We start from the raw sequence: 27,872 nt of genomic DNA, 5'->3' as shown, positions 1-27,872 counted from the left end.
CACTGCATGTGAACTTGGATCGCCAATCATGCAATCAACACATGAATAGGGGGTGGCTTTTCCAAGACTCATTTATCAAGGAACAAAGAAAGTTGTGGGTACAAGGAGTCTCACGCATACCTTTTCCATCGCATGTAATTTGACTATGAGCCAACCACTTTATCCCATAAATATGATAGTCTAAGTGGCTGCATGGTGGTGATCTCCCTTTGAGCTGGAACACCTCTCAAGGTTGCTCCTTGAGGCAGAGAGCGCTTTTACCAGCGGCAGATCTTTGGGAAGCGACCGATATCGCACATAACCTTGTAGTATGGTAACTCTGATTTTGTCTTGGTAACTTTGATTGCATGTTGAATTGATGCTAATTTGCATATATAATCCCTTAGACATAAACCGTTGACCAAGTCTGAGACTAGGTTTGGACCTACCCGCACCTAGACTCCTCTCTGAGAAGGAGTTTAGAAAGCAAGGGGGTCCATTCTGAACCTTGTGACTCAATGGGAGGGACCTCCTTACCCTTTTGCATCCCCAGTCTCTCTGCAAACCATTTTAACTCGAGTGTAACTCAATTTTCCTTTGTAAGTTTCTTCCATGCAGTAATTGAGAGTGAACCTTGCCATTGAACTTTGTTAAGTAGCACTTTTACAACATCATATTAAAACCACTTTTGCTGATACTTTTGATGGTGATTCTTTAAATTATCTGAATCTCGGATCCGTGACAAATTGGCGTAGTCGGCAGGATTCTAAATGAGGATCTGCGACAGCCACGTTGTGTGATTTAACCCAGCAGGCAGCTAAACCACACAGCCGTTCTCTCACTCCCCCGCAGTGGGATGGGGGAGAGAATAAAAAAAAAAAAGGTAAAACTTGTGGACTGAGATAAAGACAATTTAATAGGACAGAAAAGAAAGGGAAAATAATAATAATGATAAAAGAACATGCAATGTACAATGCACAATGCAATTGCTCACCACCCGCTGACCAATGCCCAGCCAGTTCCTGAGCAGTGGACTCCTGGCCAGTTTTTTCCCTAGTTTATATACTGAGCATGACATCACGTGGTATGGAATATCCCTTTGGTCAGTTGGGGTCAGCTGTCCCAGCTGTGTCCCCTCCCAACTTCTTGTGCACCCCCAGCCTACTCACTGGTGGGGTGGTGTGAGAAGCAGAAAAGGCCTTGACTCTGTGTAAGCACTGCTCAGCAGTAACTGAAACATCAGTGTGTTATTAACATTATTCTCATGTTATTAACATGTTATTAACATACATCCTAATCCAAACCACAGCGCTATACCAGGTACTAGAAAGAAAATTAACTTTATCCCAGCCAAAACCAGGACACTTGTTTATGTTCGTATTTTAGTTTGAAAACATATCTGGCAACTTACTTTCTTAGAAGATAAGAACTTTTTTCTCTCAGTTGGTAAAGTTCATCCAAGTTCAGAGGTACCTTCTGCCAGACAGGTAAGAAATACCTCTGTTACCTCTATTGTTTCTCTCTTTACAGCACACTGATATCGTTGCTCTGGCACTGCACGTGGAAGGCTGTTGAAATCAACTGTGTATAGCATATGCAGATTCCACTTACTTTATTGTTTGTATTAACCTCAGCTCATTTTCATTTTATGTGAGTATTTTGATTCAGGTATAAGGCAGTTTTTATTATATAATATGTTTTATTATTATTCTTCCACCTTACACCCCTAAAGGTCCCAGCGGCCTCCATTTCTATCATTTGACTATTTGCAGTGTTTCAAAGTAACCATCGGGTGCCTGTCCTTTTTAGCATCTAATTACACTTTGGAAGGGCTTGATTACCAAAATGCATTAAACAATAATTAGATAAGGATAATTTACATCCAAACAATAAAGTTGAAAAGAACAATATAACTGGTAATTGGCCTTGACCAAGGTAAATAATGCCCTCTTTTTTATTTACATTTGGTTTTCCCCATAAACTGCCTATTGGGTTGTACAGAAGTAAGAGGCTAGCAAAAATCTGAATCCCCATCCATCAGTATTAATCTCACACTTTACTGAGGCCCCATCCATTTATCTTTCCGACACAAATTAGAAATTCAAGAGTTTTAACAAATGAGCCTGCAAATGTAAACTTATTAGGCCATATATTTTTACTACACACTGTGCAGTGCCCTCCACAAAGCTGTCCCTTCAGAGAGTGTTTTCCTATTTTGTGTTATTGATGGCAGCTAACTAATCACATTTTTAATGTTGTCTTTGGGGAGGGCTGTTTGAGTGAATGTGCAAACTAAACTACCCAGAATAAATCTACCTTATTAAATGCTTGAAATTATGTGTCTTTTACGATAAAGAAACTCTCGAGCATTGTTACATTTGCTAACCTTCTTTTTGCAGAAATCAAAAGACCAGGATTAATTAAAATAATACATCAAAACAGGGGTTTGTACAGAATGTGTCTGCGCATGAGAGAAAGGCCAAGAAAAATTGGTTAATTGGTCTCTTCATTCCTGCTCTCTTTCCCTCCACTGAAATATCTTTAAAAATTGCTTTTAAACTAGCCTTTTTTAGCTAAATGTTGTAATTATCTAGGCTCTCAGAGAATTTACTAGTGACTGGATCAAAATGCAAACCTCGAGACACAGCCCTCCTCCTGCACTTGTCACAAGAGTTTGTCAAAGCTTCTGCATAGCAGGGAGACTCTCTGAACAAAGCATTTCGGATTTTGCAAGAGCAGGTTATTTTACTGATAACTAATTCCTGAAAGTTTCTTTTAAGTGATATATTTAGTTTTCTATCTGCTTTTTTTTGAGGAATAGTTGTTAGTATAAGTACATGCCTTTAAATTTCTATAATTTTAGAGAAGACTGGGAGAAGAAGGGACTGATCTGAATGGCATAGGCTTTTCTACAAGATCATGTTTAAAAGCTTTTAATATGCACAGATAAACATCTTTGACCAATGATATCCACGCTGTTTTATCTCATCATTCTTAGTGTTTAACAAAATGATGTAATTACTTCAAGGATCTTTATTACTTTGCTAAAAGGCGGGTTAAATCATTTTAACCAATGATCAGTAGAAATGCTAATTGCCCTTTTATTGCTCCCTTCCCAGCAGCAAATACAAACAGGGGCGACATCTGGATTCTTATCTTTAAAAATCAGGCATATTATCTGTTTCCAAGATTTGAGCAGTGAAGCTGGTTTGGTTTGATTGGGACCTCTAGGACTGTTCAAAGCAGTACATTTCATTAGTGACACCTACAGAAAACACAGAGAACATTTTCTGTTTTTCAGATAGGTAGGAAATGAAACTTGACGACTAATGATTTTATTCTTTAAAAAAAGGGAAATATTAATTTTAAATATACTTCCTCATATAAAAAAAGGGTGATAGTTTCACAAAGCAAGACAGGGGATGCAGTTCAGTTTGCTTTACATGTGTTACAGTGCAACGTCTGCTTCTGCACTAGTCACCACTTAAAATCAGTTCCCGTTTGTAGCAGTCGTTTATAGCAATGGTTCCATGAAAATGAAAATCAAACACCATAGTTCTTGAGATCAGCCCAAAGGAAAAAGGGCTTTAGCACAGGACAAGAGTAAGACTTGTGAAAGGCACACAAATTTTGTTTTACTTCTTTCTGTTCTTGCTCAAATACTCTGGTTAGTCATAATTTTTCTTTTCTTAATTAAACTTCAGATTCTACAGTTCTTGGTAATTAATAAATTACTTGGACTATTTTGTATGAGCTGTATTTTTATATTAAACATATGGTTTTGCAGCTGTTGTCCCAAGCAGATTTATTAGAAGTAGTCATATTTTTAGCAAATGACTTGAAATTCTGTTTGAATTTTTTTTATTATTAATATGTACCAACTGAGAATGCTGTAGGTGCCACTACAGTAGTAAAATTATCTAGCAGAATTTCAGAGCAATGAATATTCTGCCATTTCAATACAATATATATCCTATAAATAGCACTCTAATGCATATGAAATTACAAATACTGTTATGTTGTCGAAACCCTATGGCTTGTGCTATAGAGGAGGTCAGGCAAGATGATCATAATGGTCCCATTTGGCCTTACAATCTATGAATTTCCAAGAGTTATAGGTATAGTTTAAGTGCACCCTCAGCATGAGTTGCCTTATTATTTAGCAGAAAGGGGGAAAAGGTAACCTTGTTCATGTTTATACTGTAATACAGTAGGTCAACACACATTTTACCCATAGGGTAAATAAGTTTTCTTTTTTATATAAAAAGAGCAGGCAATTTAACATATCTCTTTCTTTGCATATACCCACAGACCATGGAGATGTGTATGTGTAACCTGTTAATCTTTCTGTGTGTGCTTATTCTTTTGCATTTAGCTGTAGTCAAGAGCTAAGCTCATGGGAAGGGGGTCAGCTTTGTATAATAGAATATATAGGGAGAGATGGAGCAGTTGTCTCTCCTACATGCTGATGAAGTTACTTGCAATCTAAAGCAAAACAAAAAGCAAGTTAATGGAAGTTTGTTTATTCTAACATCCAACCTAAGAGACTGAGCTAAGGAGAAACCTTTATTTACCCAAGCGGACCTGGGAAAATGAGAAAATCCCCATGAATTACACGAAGGTACTTACAGAAGCAGGGGAGATTGTTTTTAATCAAACATCAATAGATATCTAGTTGAAGGATAAATGGAAAGTGTACATTTTATTAGAGCTGAGGGAATACGGCAAAACATTTTCCATTAATACTTGTTCAAAATTTTAAACACATTTCTTGCCCTCACTCTGTTGTGTTTCTGTGACTTGCCTAGCAAAACATTTTATGGATAAGGATATTGAAGAATACAGAACTTGAAGAAATTTTGCAATGTAGTTTCTGAAATTATAAATCAGGCGTTCACATTTACTTAGGAGACAGATAAACTTACTACAAGAAGTTTAAAATCTAATTTCCCTTTTCAGAAACTGCCATTTAAGTTCTACTGGCACAAATATTTTGACTGCAAAACTTACCCTGAGACCTGATATTTTGTTTTGTGGCTGTTGTATTTTTTCTCTTCCAATCTCCTTTTCTTGCACTACTTCAGAATAAATGTAACAAAATACACAACTAAGTTCAGAGAGAGGCAAAGGAAATAAAATAAAGGAGCGGGATTTTTTTTAATGAATGAAAAAATTCCATGATTGAACAATAAATTTTCCACATTCCAATATGGTTAAATTAGAAACAAAGCAAGAAATTCATGTCTTGTTTTCTTGTTAAAATCTGAGAAAAAGCAGAGGACAGAATCTTATCCATAAACATAGATCTTCCTAAGACAAATATGGTGCATGAGCCTAAATATTTAATTCTGTTCTACCAGCTTTAACATATCTATGAGATTTCCAGATCAAATCGTTGCATGGTAAGAAGAGATAACGGTTCATCAATAGATATAAACCCCACCATTGAAGAACAGGGTAACTAAGGAAATTTTTATTGCTCTCTTTGTATGAAGAAAATGGGTTTTGAAATAGTACCTATTTTCATGAATAGATAAATCTTCTGCCTCTTTGATCACAAGGATATCTCAGGACATTTCAGCTATTGGGATGTGCAAGTGGGAGAAGCTGGGAGGGAATATTAGATTCACTATGGAACATCTTGTTGAAGGTTACTCAGAGTAATCTAAAAGATGTAACAACATTCTGGAAATCTGCAAGATGCCTTTTTGGTGTGGACCAAGAGCTGCTACTTCAGATTTTCAGAATCAAACCTGTTAGCAATGCAGTTGCAGTTTGTCAAGTACAGAATTGTTTTGGGTTTTTTTTAGCTAACTCATTTCTCGAATTTCCGTTGCTCCTCCATTTGATGCTGTGGGCCTGACATGCTAATGAATAGTCTCTTCCAAACATGTCTGTATCCCTCTTTTTCCAAATACTTTATGTCGCAAATATGATTTGTGTATTTAACGTAATTCATTGCCAAACTTGAGAAAGAGGGCAGGAAAGGAGGACAAGTTTGGAAAGCTATTAATGAGGAAGGAGATAAAGTACTATGATGTGAAGGAAGGATGTGAAAGAGGAAACTGATAGTATTCTAGTGATCACAAACAAAATGTAGTGAGTATAGAGTACAGCATGAGTTATTTCTCCAGCTGCATTTTTAATGACAGTAGAATTCAGTAGTAAAAATGAGGAAAAGAGCAAAATTTAATGGAAAAACAAAGGACAGTGATCTCCAACACACTGAGCTGTGAATGTTCGTATCTTAAATTGCTGCAGTTAAATACATCAGACTTTATCTGTCAAAGCCCTTTAACAGTTCAGCCTAGTAAAATGAAGGCGGCGACAACATGACAGCTGTTCATGAACGTATCAAGGAAGTAAACACCATGAAGGGAGAAAAGCTATTTAAAACAAAGGATAGCTAACCATTGTTAACCTGGATGTAAATCAGTTTAGGCTACAAATTATATAGTTCTTAATAATCAGAAAAAATATACATTCTTTTTTACAAGCTTACCAGAGAAACAGATGAAAACATCCTACAGTTTTAAGACAGGTCTTGATCAGTTTATGAAAGGGATTATGCCACATTACTACCACTGTTATCAGTGAACCACACTTCACATGAAGGTCACTTCAGGGACTTTGCCCCCTTCGCCAACAGAATGAAATGAAATTAAAAAGCATTTTAAGCAAGAAGTTTTCAATTTTATTTTTAAACAGTATTTCAGTCGTATCTGCTGACAAATTATTTTCTTCATTTGAAAACAATTATTTTGATATTTTAGTAGTGCCAGAAAAATGTCAATCGCTTATATAAGTCTAAATACCAGCTTTTCTTATCAGGTCATTTTTAGAAGCTTTCAATGGCCTTTATAGATTTATATCCACTATGTCCATGTTATCATCCACCTTCTTAAATGATGATAGTTATGGGCATTCAGAGTATAACCAACATTGATACCAAAGGGATGGATGATTTGGCTATGTAGATGATTTTTTTTGCATATTTGTATAGATAATTGTTAGGCTGAACCACCTCTCCCCTCACAAAAAAGCAACATGACATTCAACTGTTTTAATTGGTGACCTTTTGGTATACATTATAAGAAGTATTGTGTAAATTATAGAGATAAGAGAAGGTGATCTGAAATAGAAGTATGACAGCAGTTGTAAGTACATTTGGAAAGCGAAGTCAAAACCCAGAATTTTGAAAAATCACAATAATTTGAACAACACAATCCATGAGCTTTCAATGCCAGTTCAAAAATGGGTCTTAATTTCAAATTAATACAGCACCTTCATAATAGGTTGCCACAAAGTACCCAGAAATAAGAATGTGTTTTTATTTACTATTCCCTTTCAAGAAGAAAATCTTAGTCTTCATTTTGAAATAACATATGTTCCTCCTATATATAATCAGAAGCAAAGACTTTTTCAGGCTTTATAGGAGGACAAGATAAAATGGCAAAATGCAAAGCATATACTAGTAATAGACTGCAAAATCAATTTAAGAAGTGCAACTGCAGTTGTCTTTCCCAGGTTTTTAATTATGTGTTTGTTTGCCATGGTGGCCTAATTTAGTCAAGTAGATGAGCCAACATTAAAAGCTGGTAGGAGAGGTAAGTAATCCCCAGGGTGGGCTGCTTGTGTAGAGACTTTAAAAGCTACATGTACAGAAGCAGAAGCCAAGGCAAATTTGAGAAGGGGGTCCACATGATAAACAGTGAAAAGCCAGCAAATCAAATTTTTCACAATTAGTTGAACAACAACTGTGACAGGTTCAGCGCTTAGCATTTTCATTTGTGTGCTCAAATTTGGTTATCTGTCCTCTTTTATGCAAATGTGATGTGACAGGAGAAGCTGGGAGCACTCAAGCAGGCCGATCACTCACAACAGGAGCTAGGTCTGTACAGCTGAGAGGCCTGGATTAAATGGACTGAGTGCTGAGGAATAAATGACATAAGCCAGGCTGAAAGCCTCATGAAGTGATTTAGAACTTCCACAAGATGATGCCCAGAACATAAATTGTACTTTATCCTCAAATGTAAAAATAGAGGGGAGAAAAACATCACCTCTGCTAGTAAATAACTGTGTTTATAATCTCACTAAATCCAGCATGCTTGTTGCCTCCTAGAACACAAAAGTTGGGAAAACTACCTCTAATAATCGCTTATGCACCACCACATAACTATACAACTCACTGTGGTGTTTTTGTGCCTGCATGGGAGACCCAGAAAGCTGATTAAGCAATTAAAGCATTCAGCCTACTTGGACAGATGGGGGCGGAGCTGATGAAATACACATACAAACACAGAAAATATTTTCACAATGTATGTGCAAGTAATTTGGCAACAAAAAGTATCTAGTCAGAGATATCTGGTCTGCTGCAGAAGATATAATAAAGGTGATGTATTGTGCTAGAAAGCATATTTGCATATGAAGGGCTAAAGGACGAATTACCTGTGTATAGCTCCCCCTTTGTCAGTTTATAGGAAACTGCAATTCTATAGGTAGGCTTGCCAGAAGAGTATCACAGCTTGCTCCTTTGATTACAGCATTGCATTGCTAGGTTAATTTTTAAGATGGTTGATAATACTTAGAGGATAGTTCAAGAGACCTCCAAACCTTATTAACGATAGGAAAGTTTGAATATAATGGCCTATGTGTATTTCAACTTTAAGATTTTTATTCATTTTCTTTAATAAGGTTTCTTCTAACTCTGTATCTCACAAGACCATCATCTATTTTACACTTCTCATTAAATCCAGTAGTTACTATAGTCTATAAATATAGTAGTTATATAGTCTATAAATTTTTGATTGCTAATTGCCATTTATTTGTATGTTAGCAAAAGCACTAGGATTCTTTTTTAAAAGTACCCTTTCTTTCTTTTAGCGAGTGACATTTATGGCTAGAGAGGATGGATTCCTTGCAGAACAGTGTTGTCAATTGTCACTGCCTTTCCAAAGAACAGATCTTCCTCCAGGACCCTCTGCCTACTGGTGAACTAGACCCCATTACCTGCTGGTGTTGGACAAAGCTTGGCATTTAAAGATACTGCACAACTCGGACCACATCTGAATTAGTAAAACGAGCAGGTCCAGCTTCTATCATAGACACTGGAACTTTATTGTCGGTACTATTAAATTGTTAGGCCGTAGCACCGCAGAGACCTGCATCAGCCATCCCAAGCCAGAGACCATTCCCAGCAGAGAATGGGGATGTGGTTGTCCTGTTTTGAAGCCTAATATTGTATATAAGAGCTGTTCCATGCTAGCTGGCCTCAGCATCAAACAGTCCCAGCCATGTTTAATTTACTAGTATTGATGTAGACTAAGAGGCTGAGTACCAACATTCAGACAGGGAACAAGACACTGAAATAACCTATGTCTCCAGTGAGTTCTGCTAAAAGCAAAAGCTACAAAGACATGCTGAAATGTGATAGTGCCGGATAGGCAGCAGACTAAACCACAGCACGACTGCATGACATCAAGGCATTCGGAAGCCACCACAGTCTACCACCTTGCAAAATCTTCAGGCAAGGTGCTACAGGCAGGAGCAGCTGGTGTTGCAAGAATATCGATGGGCTTTTCTCGCCATTCGATTGTTGGGGTAGAAGTGCAAGTTGTATGCAACTATTTGTCCTTTGTCCCATAAACATTTGGTGTGAAATTCAGAAGGACCTGAAATACCCACATCATTTAAAATTTCAGTCAGTATCTTTGTAACCAAAATTACAGAATTCATTCTGAAGGTTCCTAACACATTATTTCCATAACCACTAAACAATACTAAACAGAGTGACTAGAGAAGACTACTCATTTTTTATTTGGACATTTGGAAGGAAACAAACTGTTGAGTTCTTCAAAAGGCAATGCATATTTTTGCAAGTATATATGGTATTTGGGTACATTTTAGAGATTTGCATATGTTCTACTGTCAGCTTTGAGAATTCTTTAAATTGACCAGTGGATCCAGGGAGATAAAAGTAGAAAATTACTTTTCATTGTGATTTTTGGACTCCAACAAAGATGTAAGATTACAGTCTACCTTTCCTTTCATATTAATATTTTCATTTTGAATGCTTTTGATTACTTGATTTTAGAAAGCAGTCATCAAAGCATATGCAATCTCTCTCAGATAAGACAGTACTTGGTATGGCTCCTACCGCTTCTAATGTTCGGATGAGTTCCCAATCTGTTGAGAGAAAGAAGGGCAAGACAGGACCATTGATTCTTTGGCCAGCTGGAGAGATATCTGAAAGGAGTTAGGCACTGAAATGGTTTGCACTGCAAAAGTGTCCACTTCAAGGTTCAGTTGACACAATATCCTGTTAATGTAACTGTAAGAGTTTAGACCCGTACCTTCCAGCTTATTCTGTAGCAGCCATGATGACCAAAGAGGATCCTATATTCCTATACTACAATGGCTCATCATAATTCATTTTCCCATCTGAAATTATGATCTGCTCGCTAAGTTGCTCAGGTAACTTCTTCCTAACTTGCTCACTCAGGAAGCAGGGTCAAACAGTTTAAATAACAGAAAAGATCCATTACTTGACCTGTTTAAGCTAACCTAACTTGGACAAAAACACTGTTTGACTGGAAAAGGACAGTAGTCTTTCAAAACAGCAACTGACTGATGACACAACATACTCCATAAGGATTCATAACAAGGAACACTAAATCCTGCGATCCCTAAGCCATCCAGAAGGAACCACTAAAGTAAGGTTTCTCTAAACTGTTAGGTATCTTGGATGTTATTTTAAAATTCCAGATGGAAGACTCTGTGAAAGCACAAGGCAGAGAATCAGTATTTCCTTGCCCAGTTGTGTGGATTTAGCAGTATTTCCCAAATCTTTTATAGCAAGACTTTTCTCTTCTGCAACAAACGGGGCTGCCCATAGGTGTGGCAGACAGTGGGCGGATTGCAGGAAAGGAAACATGCCTATAACCAATTATTTGGCCAAAAACTTGAAACCTCAGCTTTCACCTGCCTCAGCACCTCCTTCTAACAATTTAATATTGGTAGTTTATTTCACCAACACTCAACAAACTTCAACAAAACCAGCCTTGACGCTGTCTAACCTAACTACTTATTCCACTTTCTTCCCATCTGCTTGGTTCCCTGACTAAGGTCCCTAAATGCCATCAGAATTGTCTGTTCCCTCCCAGTGGTTTAGCTTGTCTACAGAGGTCAGTTAGAGGCAATGATCTCTTCCTGCTGCAGCCTAGCCTCAGAGCTGTTTTACCCAGCTGGCAAGCCTGAGATCTCCTAGGAAGCGAAAGCGCAGGCACTGTGGCCTCGCTGCACAATGGTGATGTGGAGGAAGAAGCAACTCGCACGCAGCTCGCTGCTACTGCATTAGCATTGCACTGACGCACGAATCACACAGCCTTTGACACAGAAGTACTATACTCACAATAAGCTAAGTGAAGATCCAAAAGGTCTCACAAAATTCTTCCAGGGCTTCTCGCACCTCCTTTGGAGGCTATCCTTAGCTCATCTGAGAATGCCTTTTCCCCCCCACCCCATCAGAGCCACCAAGGCATACGCCAAAAGGAGACAGAGCTCCCACAGCAAAGTCCCTGTTTATGAGGCTATTAAGACTACCTTTTTACTGACTTTCAAATGGGTAGAGAGGGTCAGCTCAAATGCAGGGCCATGCAGCTTTCAATTTAGCAGGTCACTGTGCAACCACAGTATGCCTTGTGTTTCTGAGGAGCCTGTGCAAGTGCGATGCTTCTGTTCTCAGTTGCTCTTCTGATCTTCTGTGGAAGCTACTTCAGCTTCCACATTTTGCCAACTAAATGCTTTGTTAAATGTTTTGTCCTGGCTCCTGTAAACTGGGGGAAGAGAAGAGAAAAAACAAAAGTTGAAGCCAAACACATGTAACTGAGAACAGCACAGTGGTGCTGGTGTTTCCAATGGAAGTAGCTCAGGTTGAACCAGGCCTGCGGGATGAAGAGCTCTACTGATCCCAGCTCCTCACTCCTGCCCCAGCATCCCCCAACACTAATGTCTTTTCAGCCACCTGGTGAAGTAGGTTAGGAAGGTAATTCAGTTGGATTATCCCATTTTTAAAAGCATAGCCCAGCTCCTCAATTACTACATTATCACCCAAGTAACTGCTCCCTAAGCACAAAGGATGGGCAGGAGTGACCAGCCAGGGTCTTCTTTAATGCTGGCATGGAACAAGACTATTTATGAGAATATTTTGTGCAACTTAGTCCTGGCCATGAAAGAGTTACTCCTGCTCTATCTAGAAAATGAGTTCTCAAAAAACACTATAAAGTTCAGTAGAGGGCAGAAATTAATAACAAAAAAATTCAAAAGCTAAAAGATAGCTCAATATTTGTTAATTCAGGGTGACTCCAGAGAGTAATTCATAAGCTTCTAAATTAATATTTTTAAGGAGGTCATAAAATGTGAACTTTAGTAACTGCTACAGCCAATCAAGCTGCCATCAATCCTGCTTTAGACTACTAAAACACTAGTAATTACCTACTCAAATTACTTCAAAAGTTTAACAAAAGCTTATCTACAGATAGTACTGTCGCATGATATACTGCCATCTTAAAAATGGCAGTGTAGTAAATGTTACTGGTTAATCTTCTTATTATTTCAGATTCCAGTTTCTATAACTTATTCCCCTAATAGAAAGCTATTTCTTCAGTGTTTTCCTGGCAAGCTGTCTTCAAAAAATTCAATATATAGTAAATTTGCAGAGAAGGGCCAGTACAAGAGCAAACACATCAGTATTTTCAGTACAGGAAGCGTTACAGTAAATGAGGATGGAAAAGAAATAGCATATACTTTAAACTCACTTGAAAGGATGTTTAGAGACAGTCCAACACAGAAACAGAACAATCTACTACATTTAAAATTATTTTAATATTAAAGTTATCAAAACATAAATTTAGTGAAGACATACAAATAATATTGTGGGAAGTTCACCAATACAAAACTGCAAATAGAGACACTGTTAACTTCTTAAAAGTTAACAAGGTCTAATGGTGACTTACGTTCCTTAATTTTTCACTATATATTGACAGAAAAAAGCGCTCAGTTTCATTCTGCTATACTGCCAATATTCTTACATAATTTCTAGTACTAAAATTATTTTGTAATTCAGGTCAGGCAGTAGGTCTGCTGACCAGCACTTTGCGCGTTAACCATCTCTCAGCTTCTCCCGCCATAAAGGCTACTGCTATTGCTCTTTAATCTCACGCTTCAGTAACAGAATACTCCCGCACATAAATTTGGCTACATCACAATAACACATATAAATATGCTATGTACAGGATGTTGCTTCTGGGAACGAAGAATTCCAAACTCTAAAATCAGAAAATGCCTTTTTCAGATTCCAAAAGGTAGTTTTGCAAACTAACTGATGAAATTTTACCACAGAAAAAAACCCCCAACAAAAGTAGCTTGTAGGACCCCCAGTGTTCAGATCCGTGAATACTGGAAACAAATATTCACCAATTATTGACTTAGTATTTTAAAAGTAGACAGATTTTTTTTTCCCCCGAAAGATACTGAATAAGCACTCCTGGATACAGCTGCAAAAGAAGTTTTCTATTCTCTCTGTAGAAAGATTAACTCATTTAAAAGGTGTTCCAGTAGATAAGCAGTTATGGTTCCATATCCAGGCCCATTCAATCACTGGAATAATGCATGAAAGCAAAGTTTTCAGGTATGAGCAGGTAACATTTCCCTTCACTGTAAGAATTTGTTTGAAAGACGGTCAAGATTTCAATTACTCAGGTACAAAAAATCCACCTTTGTGAACATCTGTACCACATAATTCCATACTGCAGCAAAGTTTTCTAAACCTGTTCACTTGCTACTTACTGGGTATTTCTATTTTTCTGTTCTTGACAAATCTTGCAATTCTACTTAACCTTACACAACTTTTTTTGCCTTATACATGAAGGATGGTACAGCCTATGGGGGAGTTTTGAAAATAGCAGCAATGAGAAAGGTTAAGATTGTAGAACTTTGCAAATAAATAAATAGTATCCTACCACTCTTCTCTGTTTCCTAAGGTAAAATATTACCACGGAGAATGTAGATGGAAAAATATCATTTAAAATTGTATCAAAATACATATGAAGATAGTATATCTCCTTTATTTGCTACCAAACTGGTAGAAATAGCACATGGGGGATATATAGTTTTAAACATTACCTAATACCTCTCTGAGAGCAGCAGTGGGTAAATGTTATCATCTATCCGATCTGAATGCAAACAGATAATTGCGATAAAAAAAAACAAAGGATTTTTTCAACAAGAGTTTCTCTTCTCACAATCACTTCTGGCAAGCAAGGTTTCCATCTTTAAGTGAACTCAAAGATACTGACTTCTTGGAAGTTTTCCAGCATTATGTCTATCCACAGGTGACAATACAGCTTCCATCTTGCAAGAAAAAAGAGAGCATATAATAATCTCCATGTAGCTGAACTTGTGAGTTAGGAGGAGCGTAACAAAATTTATGATACCTCAGCATTTTCTGATATCACACTAATGACTGAAAGGGAAAAGAAAACAACATAGAATGAGTTATGTTGTTGGCCTAAATGTGATTTGTGTGCATGGACGTTGCATGGGGTACCAGTAGCTTCCCAATGCACTTGGGCAAGACAGTAACAGACAGTTATCCCATATCGTAGTCGAAAAATCGTTTTGTGTGCAACAATGCACCAGTTGGTGGACATGAGTCTACCATAAAGCAAAGATAACTGGCTACAGTGGTGAAATTTCTTCACACCATGTTAGGCTGGCAATTTCTTTTGTAGTTTATATAAAAATGTTGTATCATCTGCCATTTCTGGCAGATGCACTTCCCAGCAATAAGTTTTAGCTTTCCATTCACTGCATATCCCCTATTCTAGAGCATAAACACATGCTTAAAAGATTAGTTTTGGAAAAGCTTTGACAAACAGGATATAGCTACCCAAAGTTTTCTGTAACTTCAACTGTAATCCATCAAAAACTAATTCAACTCCCAGAGCAGAAAAGGAGATGGATATATGCCTCTTGCAACACAGAAATGTTCTTTTCTGCATTTTATTCAGATTTAAACACCTGGAGTCACGTTTTATCATTGGTACCTAAATACAAAGAGAGATACTTTGTTTCAGTTCACACAAATAGGATTTCTGCTGACATGGTAGAGATGTATACAGGTTTCTGCAAGAAATGCAAATATTAGTATGAGAACTGAAACAGGAAAAATATCACAGAAGTGTTGAAATAGGAGGAAATTACTTCCAGTTATTGTGTTTCACTTGCATAGCCATAGTGCCCTCTAGCAGTCGAAAAAGAAAATACAGGGCTTTATCTCAAGGAAAAAAAAAAAACACAAAATCAGAACTGTCTTTTTTTTAAGCAGAGAAAGAACAGTTTGCAAATGTGAGGAGGAACATTTCTTTGTGTTAAAAACAAGGTATTTTAACGGAAAGGACACTTCTCTCAGCTTTTATGCAGCACTCCTGCAGAGCTGGGAAGCTCTGTAAAAAGCGAGTTCTTGTACCCTAACGGCATTTCTGTGCTTCTGTAGATCTCACCTACACCGTATATGCATTAGCAACATGCACACGATTTTGGCAAAAGGATATAGATTTTTACATGCATAGATCAACATACGTTTTTGTGAAGTCTTTGTTTTCTCTACAAGGAGGAAACATTTTGGCTCAAACATCTTTATTGCACAAAATTCCATGCAAGATGAAGAATAAATTATGACCTTTAAAACCTAAGAAACTTTTCTCATTTCCCTAAAGAGCACATTATTGTATAGAGAGAAGCCTTAGAGCTGAGAAATTTTCTGTCTAGCTGCAGATCATTAGGAAAACATTTTGGAGAAGTTAGTGTTTCTTTTTTCCTTTGCATTTAAAAGAACATTAAACCTAAGAAGCAGAAGGCATTCTTTAGCCACTGGGAAACGGTCATCTGCACTGTTTGAGTTTTGAGGTCTGTAAGTAACATTTCTGATTTCAGATAATCTCCATAGCTTGTCAGGAGGAACTGTAAATACCAGTTTGCTTCTTTTTTCCCTTCCTTTTTAAAGAAAAGCATATGCTAGATGATATAAAAAGATCTGACTTACCCATCAAATTACTATCGAAAAATCTTACGTGAAACTGCCACATAGATGAATAAAATAGCATAAAAAGGTAAAAAGACGATTTTACCCTCTCTGCCTCCCAAAGGTCAAAATAAAAAAAAAATGTCTACTGCAGATGTTTCTCGGAAAAATGAATTTTGAAGAGTTCCTGCCTCAAATTTTTTTTCTCCCAATTGCTGACAGGGAAATACTAAAATCCAGCTCATCAACTAGCACAGACAGATTTGCTGAAAATGTGGTATTCCAGTCTTTGCCAGAGAAAGGTGAGAAACTGTATTAGTCTGTTGTGCTAACAAAGCAGGAAGGATCTTGGAATTCAAGAATTCAAACTGTAACATCAAAATTATTATAAAATACCACAGGGTCAGATGAGATGATTTTCAAAGACATCAACTGGTCTCAGGATTACAAGCTTACTGTAAGAAGAAAAAAAAAAAATTAATCTTCACTCACATGGACAAAGAATAAAGTACCAACATTCAGATAAGCTTTAGCATTAACACATAGAGAAGGATTTTACAAATAATGATCCATTATGAAAAAAAGAGAAATTTCTTGTGCAGTATGTTCTTGAAATCTCTCTCATTAGCGTTCCAATTAGATCTAAAGAGAATTTAAAGAGTGAAATCACCAAAGTCTATTTTTGTTGCAAATATTTTTGATGTCTACAGATTTAAAACATGGTTCAGAATAAAACATGCAGAGATATATTAAAGTAAAAAACGAAAATAAAACTACAGTATTTAGGCAACTGTGTGAGAAGCACACTAGTGTGTTTATAAAGGTCTACATGAGTCCACAAAAACTAAGAGTTCATTTTCACCAAGGATCAGATAACAGCTATATTGGGTCAACTGAAAAAGATAATTAGTAATTTTTTTTTTTTTAAATCTTGATCAAGAACTTCTAGTTTGTCTGACTGAAGAGGTTCATTTGAAAGTAATCAAGTGCTGCAACATCAGTACAGTAAGAAACAGTTCCACTCAGAACAGGATGACGAAGAACAATCAAAGTTGTTCAGATTTTCACACTTAACTCAATTCCTTCTTTTTCCCCCTAAAATTTCTGCTATTTGTTCCAGTTGTTCTAATCTTAAATTGTTAATTGTAACTTAATTTGCTGATTGTAATAAAAGGTAAGTGGTGTAGGAGTAAATCTGACTATATCTTTAGTTGCAACATTGAAACAATGTTGAATTATAGTAAATGAGGTGCTTCATTGAAGGTCTATGCCCCTTTATGTTACTTTGCGTATTGGTACAACAGTAGTGTATGATTGGTGAAAGAGGAAAAAAAAAATATCCCCTGCCCCTCCCTATCTATTTTTGGTGAGACCTCCTAGTTTAGGGATTAGTTAAAAAAAAATATAGGGAACATCCAAAATCACTTCCTTTAGTCAAAATTGAATTCTTGTGCATCTTTTTGTGCTCTTTGATGCTCATGAGACAACTGATAATTACAGATTGTCCATTCCATCTAAAAAAACCTCAAATAAATGTACAGTTATTAAAAGTTATCCAAGAGCTGACAAGAATAGTAAGCTTAGCCAGTTTGGGGACCTTTTCAGATGGTCAACAACAAAATTGGATGTTTTAAATTAGGTACAATCATGCTACGCTGTTCTCAGATCCCCAAGTTACCTGGATAATATTTTTTTGACTCCTTTTATAGTTAAGTAATAGAGACTCTTTTCAGAGTGTGGTTTAGAACAGAAACCCATTTTAAGTGCTTGAAGTTATACAAATACTTTTCAATGGGTGCTTTTTCTATTTAAGGAATAGACCTTCTTAGACTTGATTGTAAAGTAAGTCCTGTACCTTTGCGTTTCACTAATAACTAACTTGTATCTCTTCTGTGGGTTTTCTCATTTGAAGTGAGTTTTAAGAGAAGAAAAAGTACAAATAGTACTGGCCACAAGTAATGCTTCAAAGAGGTACTCTTGTTACTTTATTGTTTTATAGACAGACTGCAATATAGTCTGAATTACTGACTCCCATTACTTAAATTTTTTTGTAGTTCAACCAAATGTGGTTTACTACAATATTGTCATTGAACTACGTGTCAGATCACATCTTATTCAAGCCCTTCAGTATCTAGCTAGAAAAGAAAATCCCTTCTTAAATGTTTACCTTTTTTTCCATAGCAATTTTGAAAAGCTGCCTGGGGAAAACCAAGGTAACCCCACTCTCAGTGTTTCAGACTAGGAAAATCCATTTGCAGAACTGTTAAAAAAATACAATGATTTAGCTAATCACAGTGGAGGCATACTTGGGAATGAATTCTGAAGGATCAACTAAGTAAAGAAGGGAATGAAAGTCAGCAGGATGCTTGGTTTGTTGATTCAAACAAGGAAGGACGCTACTCCAGGTGACAACAGATTTCACTGAAGGCTATGCCAATAAGGATCTGACCGAACTGAAAAGACAAAGAGTTGGCTAAGGTAGTAGCAAAAAAGGGAGGGGAGAGCAGAGCTAGACAAGGAAGACAAGGACAGAGCAAGCCAAAAAGAAATCAGATCAAGAAAGTCATTTGATAATGACAGAAACACGTACAGAATCCATCTAGACTGCAAGCAGGACACCGTTCTCTTACTCTGAATGGCATACAATCACAGATTAGACAATCACAGATTAGTTTCGACTCTTAGAGCGAGAGTAAACCAAGCCATTCTGATCCAGGGGGTTTTCAGTCATTCAGTGTCACAAGGTAACAGCAGGGGACAAAATACACACCAGTAAGAATTCCCCCCGACATCTTTCATTGATGGAATTTTGGGGGAGGAAGGTGGTAAAAAGAACTTTAAAAGGTTTCATCCCCTTACAGGTAGACCAGGGTGCAGTTATTAAGAAATGAATCTTGCATGGATGCATTACCAGGCTGAATTCAAAACAAGAAGGCAAACTTGCAATACTAATTTTAAAATTACGCAGTACAGCAATTTCAGATGATTCATAAGAAGCATCCATGGAAAGAACACACTAATAGTTGTCATTAGCTTGTGTTGATTGACTGCAGTGAAAAGGGCAAGTTTGAGCACCAGCCAAAGCATGCCACACACCACCTTAAGGCAGTATGCACAGTCCTTTCCTGTGCTGTACCTGTTCTGTAAGGCAACACACAAAAAACTTTCACCTCCTGGACTGTCAATCTAGCACCCTTCAGATATACTAAATTATTAAAAAAGAAAAGTAGTAAAGCTTGTATTTAATTCAGTGAACTAGAACAGCTCATTCAGAGCACTGGATAAAAAGGTTCTTAAAATATTTTATTTTGCCTGAAATTCAGTGTAAAAGGAAATCAATTTCCCAAATACAATTAGTTATGGCACGATTTAGAACTTACTGTAACAAGCATGGCAGTCAATTGTGAAATTTCAATGTGAAACTAAGACTATACAAAAATTTTAAGTGCATATTTTTGCAAGAAGATATGCATACACACAGGGACATAGGGGAAAAAACAAACAAACAAGCAAAAAAAAACCCAAACCACAATCCAGGTCTCAAAAAGCCCCCAAATAACTGAAAAGGACAGAACAAAAATTCTACAGCTGGAGCTCTTCTCTCTGGGATACTACTACTTCTATTTCCCTCCATTCCTATTTTGGAATTAAATAAAAAAGGGCAGAGACATGACTTATAGCAGTTCTCCCCCACCTCCCCCCAAAAAGACAAAAACATGGACTAAAGAAAATATACTGTTAACTGAGTACTATTCCCTGCATCTATTTGATAAATGAGACAGTGGTTTTATGGTGCACTCATTAATGAGTTGATGGGGGAAAAAAAAATAAAATAAACCCCACAACTCTAATACTTAATAAACGGATTTTCTTTTGAAAACAGACCAGCAGAATGCCACTAAATGGAAATAAAACCAAGTCTTTCTGGTGAAAGAGGTCCTTTACTGCAAAGGACTAGGCATTTCCCCTTCCTAAGAAGAGGAGAAACTTCAGAGCTCAGCCTAGAATGCCCTGTTAGAAAGAGCCAGTTAAGTATTTCTGTGGAGTAGGAACTCGACTAACTTTTCATGTACGCACATTTTTAAATGATGAATATACACCATAGTGTGAACTTCGTATCTGCTGAGTATTACTTTTGAAATGGAAAAATGTAATCATAGAAACACAGGAATAAAAAAGATGCATTAGTGTGCATAGTCAAAGTTTTTAGAATAATACCTTCCAAATATTCCACTTCACCTAATGTATTTTTCTAAATTACATTTCAGTACTGCATATATTTTTGTGGGATCAAATCTTCTTCTATAGTTGCACAGTGCAGGGATACAAAATAAATTCCTCATTGTTGGAGTATTATTCTATTTACCGTTTGTCTTAAATCAGTTTAAAATTCCGAAGACATCCAAAAGCTTTTATGCAACACTGTATACCTGTGTGTTAATGTAAATGAAACATCATTATGTTGAGATTTTTTAATATTCAATACTACTTTAGTATAAGTGATAGTGATTAGAGCTCCTTTTGTGAATATGGGGGTGGGGGTTGCCATTTGGAACGGTCTTTTTTCTTTTCTTTTTTTTTTTTTTTTTTTTTTTTTCATTATGAAGGACCATTGCCTTAGCTTTTTTGGTTATTGCTTTTTTTTTCTTTTTTCTTTTTTTTTTTTTTTTTGAAGACCATTCCATTTCTTTATTTTTTAACATCTTAAAGTCATAAGGACTTATATGCAAAGCAGTCATACACTTTATCATTAAAACCCATAGGTAAAATACGTACACAAATCCAACAAAAGGCTAGTACATAGTAAAGCCTAAGCATACTACTATGCAATATTATGAATACATAACTTTAGAGACTTCGGTTTAGTACTGTTATCTATTCATTTCTGAAAACATTCACAAAGATTTTAAATGCAAATTTTCATTCCGTATCTGGAATAGAACAAAAATTACCTATGTTATAACAACTTTTGGTCATTTGTGTTTGACCAATTCGGTAAATTACAAAGAACCCAAAGAATTCTGTAACTTTCTGTAGAACTATGTAATAAAAACATTGCATATGTTCCTAGTATGATGTCTTTAGCAATCATTTACTGAAATGTAACTCAAACATCAATCTCTCAAAACGTATAACTGACCAGCTGCTTTTTAGTCTATATCTGAATCCAACTTCATCACAAAACCCCTTTTAATACAAAGATGCAGAAGTACATTAGGTAATACTAATGCAACACAGGTGCAGTTCTAGCATTGTCATTGATCAGTTGAATCATCTTCTCCATGAACGAGATTCATTATCCTCCTCCTCTTCATCATCATCTTGAAGCAGAGAGTCATCCACCAAAGATTCTTCCTGAAACTTCAAGAGAAAAACATGATACTCTATTGATCTTTAACATTTTCTGACATAAAAGGCAAAATACAAATCCCTGATATTTGCAATTTAACAAATAAAAAATTTATTTTTAATTGTAAACAGTAATGTTTCCAAAAAGTATACTGTATGTATATGTATTATATACATATATTAATAAATGGCAAATGAAACGTTTTTTTCCTTTTCAGTGGACTTCAAAATGACCAGGACATATGCACCTCAGACTTAAATAGCTCTTCTGATTCTTCAGCATATCATTCATGCCCAAGCTGCAATGTTCCCATGAAACTTAAGATGCTATATTAGAAATTAACGTTAGTTTTTGCACATTCACAATAACTATGCCTGTTTTCATCCAAGAGCTTAATCCACCTGTGCCACAGTATTAAAAAGATTGAATCTGAGATATTTTGATTTTGACAGCTTAATCAAGCTTAAAACCGATATAAAGATTTAAAAGATTGGGGTGGGGAGACAGGTATTTACAGAAATATAGACAAAATATATTAATGTTTTTTCAATTGCTTTCAGTAACAACATAGTAACTCGACAGACTTCACAAAACCCTGAACATTTCAGGTCGACAGTTACAGGCTTCGAAGAGGCAAAGTTAAAAAAAAGAAAGATATACAGTGAGTTGTTTTAATTTTTGTCTACGTATAGACACAGGGATGTGTATATAAACTAACCTGTCTCAGAACTTTTTTGACGATTGCACCTATCACAGCAATTTCTGCACTAGCTAAAGAAAGGACTAAAACGCAAGGATGTCTTTCCCTAGCAAAGTCTCCCAGCTGTTAGATAACAGTTATGGTCTTCCTTGCTTATTCTTCTTGTCCCAGTAATTGTAGTTTTTTGCTACAGAATTTTCAAATTCAACAGGAGGCATGAAGGTTGATTTTGTGAAGTTAGGGAGTCTTCCGGAGACATGCGAGGCTTTAGGCTGAAGAAAGCCTAGAACTAAGCCTTCTCTCTTTCCAGTAGGCTGTTTTACAAAAGAGAGAAACTACCACCTTCGTTACTTTTGCCTATGGAAAGTGCACTTTAAAAAGGAGCTCTGTTGACACTTGATCTGTCTGTCAATGTATGCTTGGGTACTCTGAGCCAGACTAAAACATAGAAGCTTTCTGAGGACTTAGCCTCTTCCCCTGGTGTCTAGATATCCAGTAGGCTAAAATACAACAGTTGCTGTCAAAAAGGAAGAGTCCTGGGCAGCGTACAATGCAGAACTCTTAAGGTGCACAAGGCTGAGTGGCAGCAGGGACGATTAAAAAGCCTGGAACAACTTCCATATAGGGGAACAACTATAGGGACTCTCTGGCCTGGAGAGAAAATAACTGAGGGGAAGTGTGACAGGAGTCCATATATATTAAGTGTCTCAGAGAAAGTGAAGAGAGAATGACAGTTTTCTTTTTGATGCAAGAGCAGGAGAACATCAAAATTAATCATGCAGGTGGCAGATGCCATATAAAGATACTTATTCTTGGCAGACATAGTTGACAGTAGCACTCCCTGTTGCCAGACACTACAGATGCTATTCAGATTCCAAAGAAACCAGACAAATTCATAAAACAAACACTTATCAAGGGATTTCAACTACAAAGACACCACACATCTGACTCAACAGGTCCCTGAACTGCAAACCACTGATGATTAAAAGCTTATCTCTACTTACATGCTCATACTCTTCCTAGGCATCTGCGGTTGACTCAGTAGAGCCAACTCTTTTGTTAGGCACACAGGTGTAGAACGTAAGGCATCTAGGAAGATTAGGCACTTTCGTAATTAAGCGGCTACTCACCAGATTTTCTATAGCATACAAGTCCAAAAGACCTACCTCATATTTTCATAAATGGACTAGGAGCACTGTTTCATTATTAAGAATGTCACTCTGCTGAATGATCTAGCTCCCTTTTTTCTTTTTTTTTTAAAACATCAAGGTACTTAGTTTCACTCAAGTCTTGAGCCTGCTATCCCTCTTTAGCATAGTATTCCTTAGCTGAACTAAAATGGTAGTTTAGACATGGAAAAATGAAGGAAACCTTTTTCATGTGTTTACAATAGCTGCTATACAATGAAATTAAATAAATGATGAACTGTAGGCATGCAGAAGCTCAAGACATTTTGAATGTATAAAGAATGTATGACTGAAATTCAGGCCACTGGCTATAAGAACCTATCCCACCCCCAATCTAATCCTGTATAAGTATCAACTTTTAAACAATAAAACTATGTAAAATTTCTTTTATGCAATTGGTTGAACTCCAGCACGTGAACATGAAGTTCTTAAACTCATCCATCGGGACTGAGGGATCATAACATCATACTTCAAATCCTAACTTAACCAAATGCTAGAAGCAATACAAAGCTCACAGAAGGAAAGAATGGCATTTAAATGCAAAATTTCCCAAGGATTATTGAATTGAAATCCCTCGTGTAAAGAAATTTGGTGAAGGTTAGGGGGACTAATTCAGTTGTAGAAAATTCAAATAAAATCCAGTCTCATTACACAAAGAAGATGTGAGAGCTACATGTATTTGGCTTGTTTCGAAAATGGGAAAGGGTCAGAGGTAAGTACATCAATTTAAATAAAAAAATCTGTAAACACTGGGCCAAGTAAGAATCCAGCAACAGTCTTAACAAAAATATAGGTAAACTAATATTTTTATATCACACATTTGTTACTGCAAAGATTTCAGCAAGCTTACAAAAGCAATGAACAGCTAGGGTTTTTGATCTAAGATCAACTCCTATACATTTTCCACAAGAAAAATTAGCCAAGGAATGACTGCAGAAACAGTCCAGAGATAAATAAAAACAGTTAAATTAAAGAACAAAATCAGATCTCAAGAAAAGTGTTAGAGAAATAAATGGTGAGGAAAAAAAACCCCAATCTACAATAAAGGTAAATGTTCAAATAATGAAATTATTTCTTAATAACAAAAAACCTCGTTACTTCCTCTTTTTACTTAAATTTTGAAAATCTGGACAGTTTTAGATGAGTCCATCAATTTATGAGTTACAGAAAACGGTCTCATGCAGTCTCTTCTCTGAGTTTTCTTTCCATACCCAATGATTCCTGTTAAGGAGAACCACCATCACCTAAAATAGACGTATCCCACTATCACAAACACTTCTCAGCTGACAAGATGTCATCAACCATCTAGGCCTGAGATCTTTGTAAATCTGTCCTTTCGCCTTGCCAGGGCAGCCAGCGCATGTAGCTCGTTACTATCTTCATTCCCTTTCCCCCACTACCTATACCCCAGAGGTTCCCTCCTACACTCAGTGTCTTCAGATGGGGTTAAAAGATGAATCTCACTGTTGTTCACCTACCAATGAATCTGTGCTTTCCTTCCTTTACTCTGCTGAAGTGTTTGCATATCCCTCCATGCCCTTCCTTCATTATGCAAAATGGAGAAGTCTCAGTGAAGTAGTTACTCAATGAGACCTCTCAATAAGGTAGACTCCTGGCAGCAACAAACATTGCTGTTGGTCTTAATGCATCCCTGAAGAAGTGACAAAACATCTAAGATCTGAAGATTCCCCAATGTACCCTCTTGTTCACTCACAGCTCATTACTATCTGACAATGCTTGAGGTTTGCATATACAAGGAAAGTAACATTTAGCAAGTCAGAATGCACAAATGCCTAATATGAATACACAGGGGTGGAGGTAGTGTACTCTACCTGTCTTCAGCTGACATGCTAAAAAGAAATCAGGATTTTTGGAGACAGAAAGCAAATAGACAAACCGGCTTTCTTCAGAAAAAGACCAGGAAGTGAATATTACAAAATGTAAAACAAATAACAGAATTTGGTTATATCAAAACAATCTTGTGAAGCTGCTTCTATGGTAGGTCTGACAAAATATCGTAAGAAAAAGATACAGAGAAAATACTATCACTGAGTAAGTCAAGGTGTAATTCTATTTCAGCTATTTTATGGCAATTATGTTTATACAGTTTACTGACAGTATATGAATTAGAAAAAAAATTGCTTGACTTCTTCCCCCAGTAGCATTTATTTTTCAGAATTCACAAACATTGGTATTTTGAGTGTAATGAGTTAAATGCATCAAGAAATGCTGCCCCACTATTCCTACATTAACCAATTAAGGTTATTTAGACAAGGCTTTAATATCTTTCATGCACCGCGATGAAGACTAACACTCAGCAGAGGTACTTTAGATGTCTGAATGAAGTTAGTAAATGCTCTAAATTATTCCTTCACCTGTATCCCCCAAGCCATCTCTCTCTATAAAGGAAAATTAGATTCTTGTCCTGGTTCCGGCTGGGACAGGGTTAACTTTCTTCCCAGTAGCTTGGGGGGTGTGCTGTGTTTTGGGTTCGGTGTGAAAGGAGCGTTGATGGCCCATTGATGCTTTGGCTGTTGCTGGGTGATGCTTGCACCGGGAGGGGGGAGCACAGCCGGGGTGGTGGACCCAGCTGGCCAATGGGGTATTCTATACCATGTGACATCATGCTCAGTATAAAAACCGGGGGGGGGGGGCTCGCCCCCTGTTCGTGACACATGGTCGGTGAGCGGTTGTGTTGTGCATTGCCTGCTTTGTGTATTCTGTTGTTGTTGTTGTTCTCATTGTTATTATTACTGTTCTACTTTGTTTTATTTCAATTATTAAACTGTTTTTATCTCAACCCAGGAGCTTTCCTACTTGTGCCCTCCCGATTCTCTCCCCCATCCCACCGGAGCGGGGGGTGATCGAGCGGCTGCGTGGGGTTTATTGTTGCTGGCTGGGGTTAAACCACGACAGTTCTGAAATTTGATCCTCTAAGAAATTAGTGCCTAAAGTAGATGGTACAAAACCCACGTTTTGGACAAAATCCTCAATCTCTCTCACGCAAGTTCAAAACACACCCCTTCCATTTTCCAGATATATCCTCTAGAGTTTTTTGTTGTGTAAGAAATGAAACATTTCTGCAAGGAAAAGTAAAGTATCTGGACTTTCAACAGCCTAGAGAACAAGAAATGTATTTACAGATAAATCCCCTTTCTGATATCAAAACATGAGTTAGATTCAAAAATGGAAGTATGAATCAACAGATCATTTTCTTTTGAAAAAGCTACATTATTTCATCTTAAAAAACAAAATGAAAGGAAAAAAAAAGAAAAAGCAAGCTTACTTCTTCTTCATCAGGTTCAGCTTCTTCTGTTTCAACAGCTGACATACTAGCAACAGGCTTGTTCCATGCCAACTTTAACTCTTGTCCTTTGAAACGAGATCCATGAATTGCAGCCTAAAACAAGTTTAAACATTTTAGTTTATATATTTCTTTGTCAGGGGAAAAATTAACTTCAGTAATACTGAAATGCCAGAAATAAACCAACAGACTGCTTTTTCAAAAGATAATCAAAGTTGTAATATGCTCATACTGAATTACTGTTAATAGGTTAAAACAAAACAACTTCATTCACTGCACATGGAATTCACACATCCTTTCAGGAAAATAATCAAAATATATTCAGAAGAAAATAAGCTTTGAAAACCATAAAGCATTTGGTGATGTGGGTAACATACTGAACCAACACCTTCCTGGTTTTCAATATTATCTTGATGGATTCTTCACCTTTCAAAGACGGACACAAAACTGTTAATGCATAACTTACTGGAAGAAGTAAGACATCCCACAAATACAAATGATTTAATATATTAAAAAAACCAAACAAACCCAAACAACTAAAAAAGCTCCTTTGTGATTACAACTTAATCTACTGGAAAACGTTCCACTTCCTATAAAGCCATTGTAATTGAAATGTAAAAAATTTTAACTTATGGGATATTCATGTCTTTCTAAGTACCAGCTGCATTAAGTGGCTGCTTTGGAAATAGTATGTTCAAATTAAAGTAACATGAATGAGCATAAATCAGCGTTAGCAACATTCCGAAATAACCGTCATGGTCACAAAAGATTTATAGTACAATCTGAAAGCACAGCATAATGTGAAATGTAGAAACAATTACATGTTCAATGACATCTGAACATGAATTGTGTGATATTAAAGTCCCCAGGTATAAATTTTAAATCTGTACATATAAATTTATGATAAATTTAAAAGATTCTATGCTTATTAAAATGCAGCTCAGGAGCTTTTTGTCCATAGTCTCATCACAATGTCACACAACTAGAATTTTTAAAAGTACTTATACGTGACATTTAGGTCCAGAAACAACTTGTAATCTTTGGAAGAAATTACTACTACATAAAAATGCAACATTTTACAGTAGGGAATCCTCTTCTTCCTTCCAGGCTAGAACATATATGGTCATAAAGCTTAGGCCTATTTTCACTTGAGAAGGTAAAATATTAGCTACATTTACATCACAATGGGCCTCAACAGAGGTTTTTAATGATTACCTTCTACAATCTTTCCCATTGCCAGGCTTAAAGTCTGCTTTAGTAATAAACAGTGT

At 36.6% G+C, this 27,872-nt stretch overlaps 1 protein-coding gene across 11 annotated transcripts in view; it reads right to left on the bottom strand.

The window, feature by feature from the left end:
• Positions 1–877: 877 nt before the first annotated feature.
• The window catches only part of RBM26 (RNA binding motif protein 26), a 76,977-nt gene continuing 49,982 nt past the window's right edge, over positions 878–27,872 (bottom strand). For 10 of the 11 annotated variants that reach the window (XR_012671137.1, XM_075138626.1, XM_075138630.1 and 7 more), the window contains 2 exons: positions 26,584–26,697; positions 20,570–21,421 (listed from right to left, as the gene is read on the bottom strand). Coding sequence is in view for 9 of the 11 variants with exons in the window: in XM_075138626.1 (XP_074994727.1) it covers positions 21,332–21,421; positions 26,584–26,697 (204 nt within the window). In the remaining 2 variants the exon portion in view is untranslated. Of the gene's footprint in view, positions 5,087–11,580; positions 21,422–26,583; positions 26,698–27,872 lie in introns of those variants that run through there. The other variant, XR_012671129.1, reaches the window with a different exon arrangement.

This window comes from Calonectris borealis, chromosome 1 (assembly GCF_964195595.1).
Source record: "Calonectris borealis chromosome 1, bCalBor7.hap1.2, whole genome shotgun sequence".
Taxonomy (NCBI): domain Eukaryota; kingdom Metazoa; phylum Chordata; class Aves; order Procellariiformes; family Procellariidae; genus Calonectris; species Calonectris borealis.
Note: the sequence above shows the minus strand (reverse complement) of the source record. Positions and strands in the feature narration are given on the sequence as shown.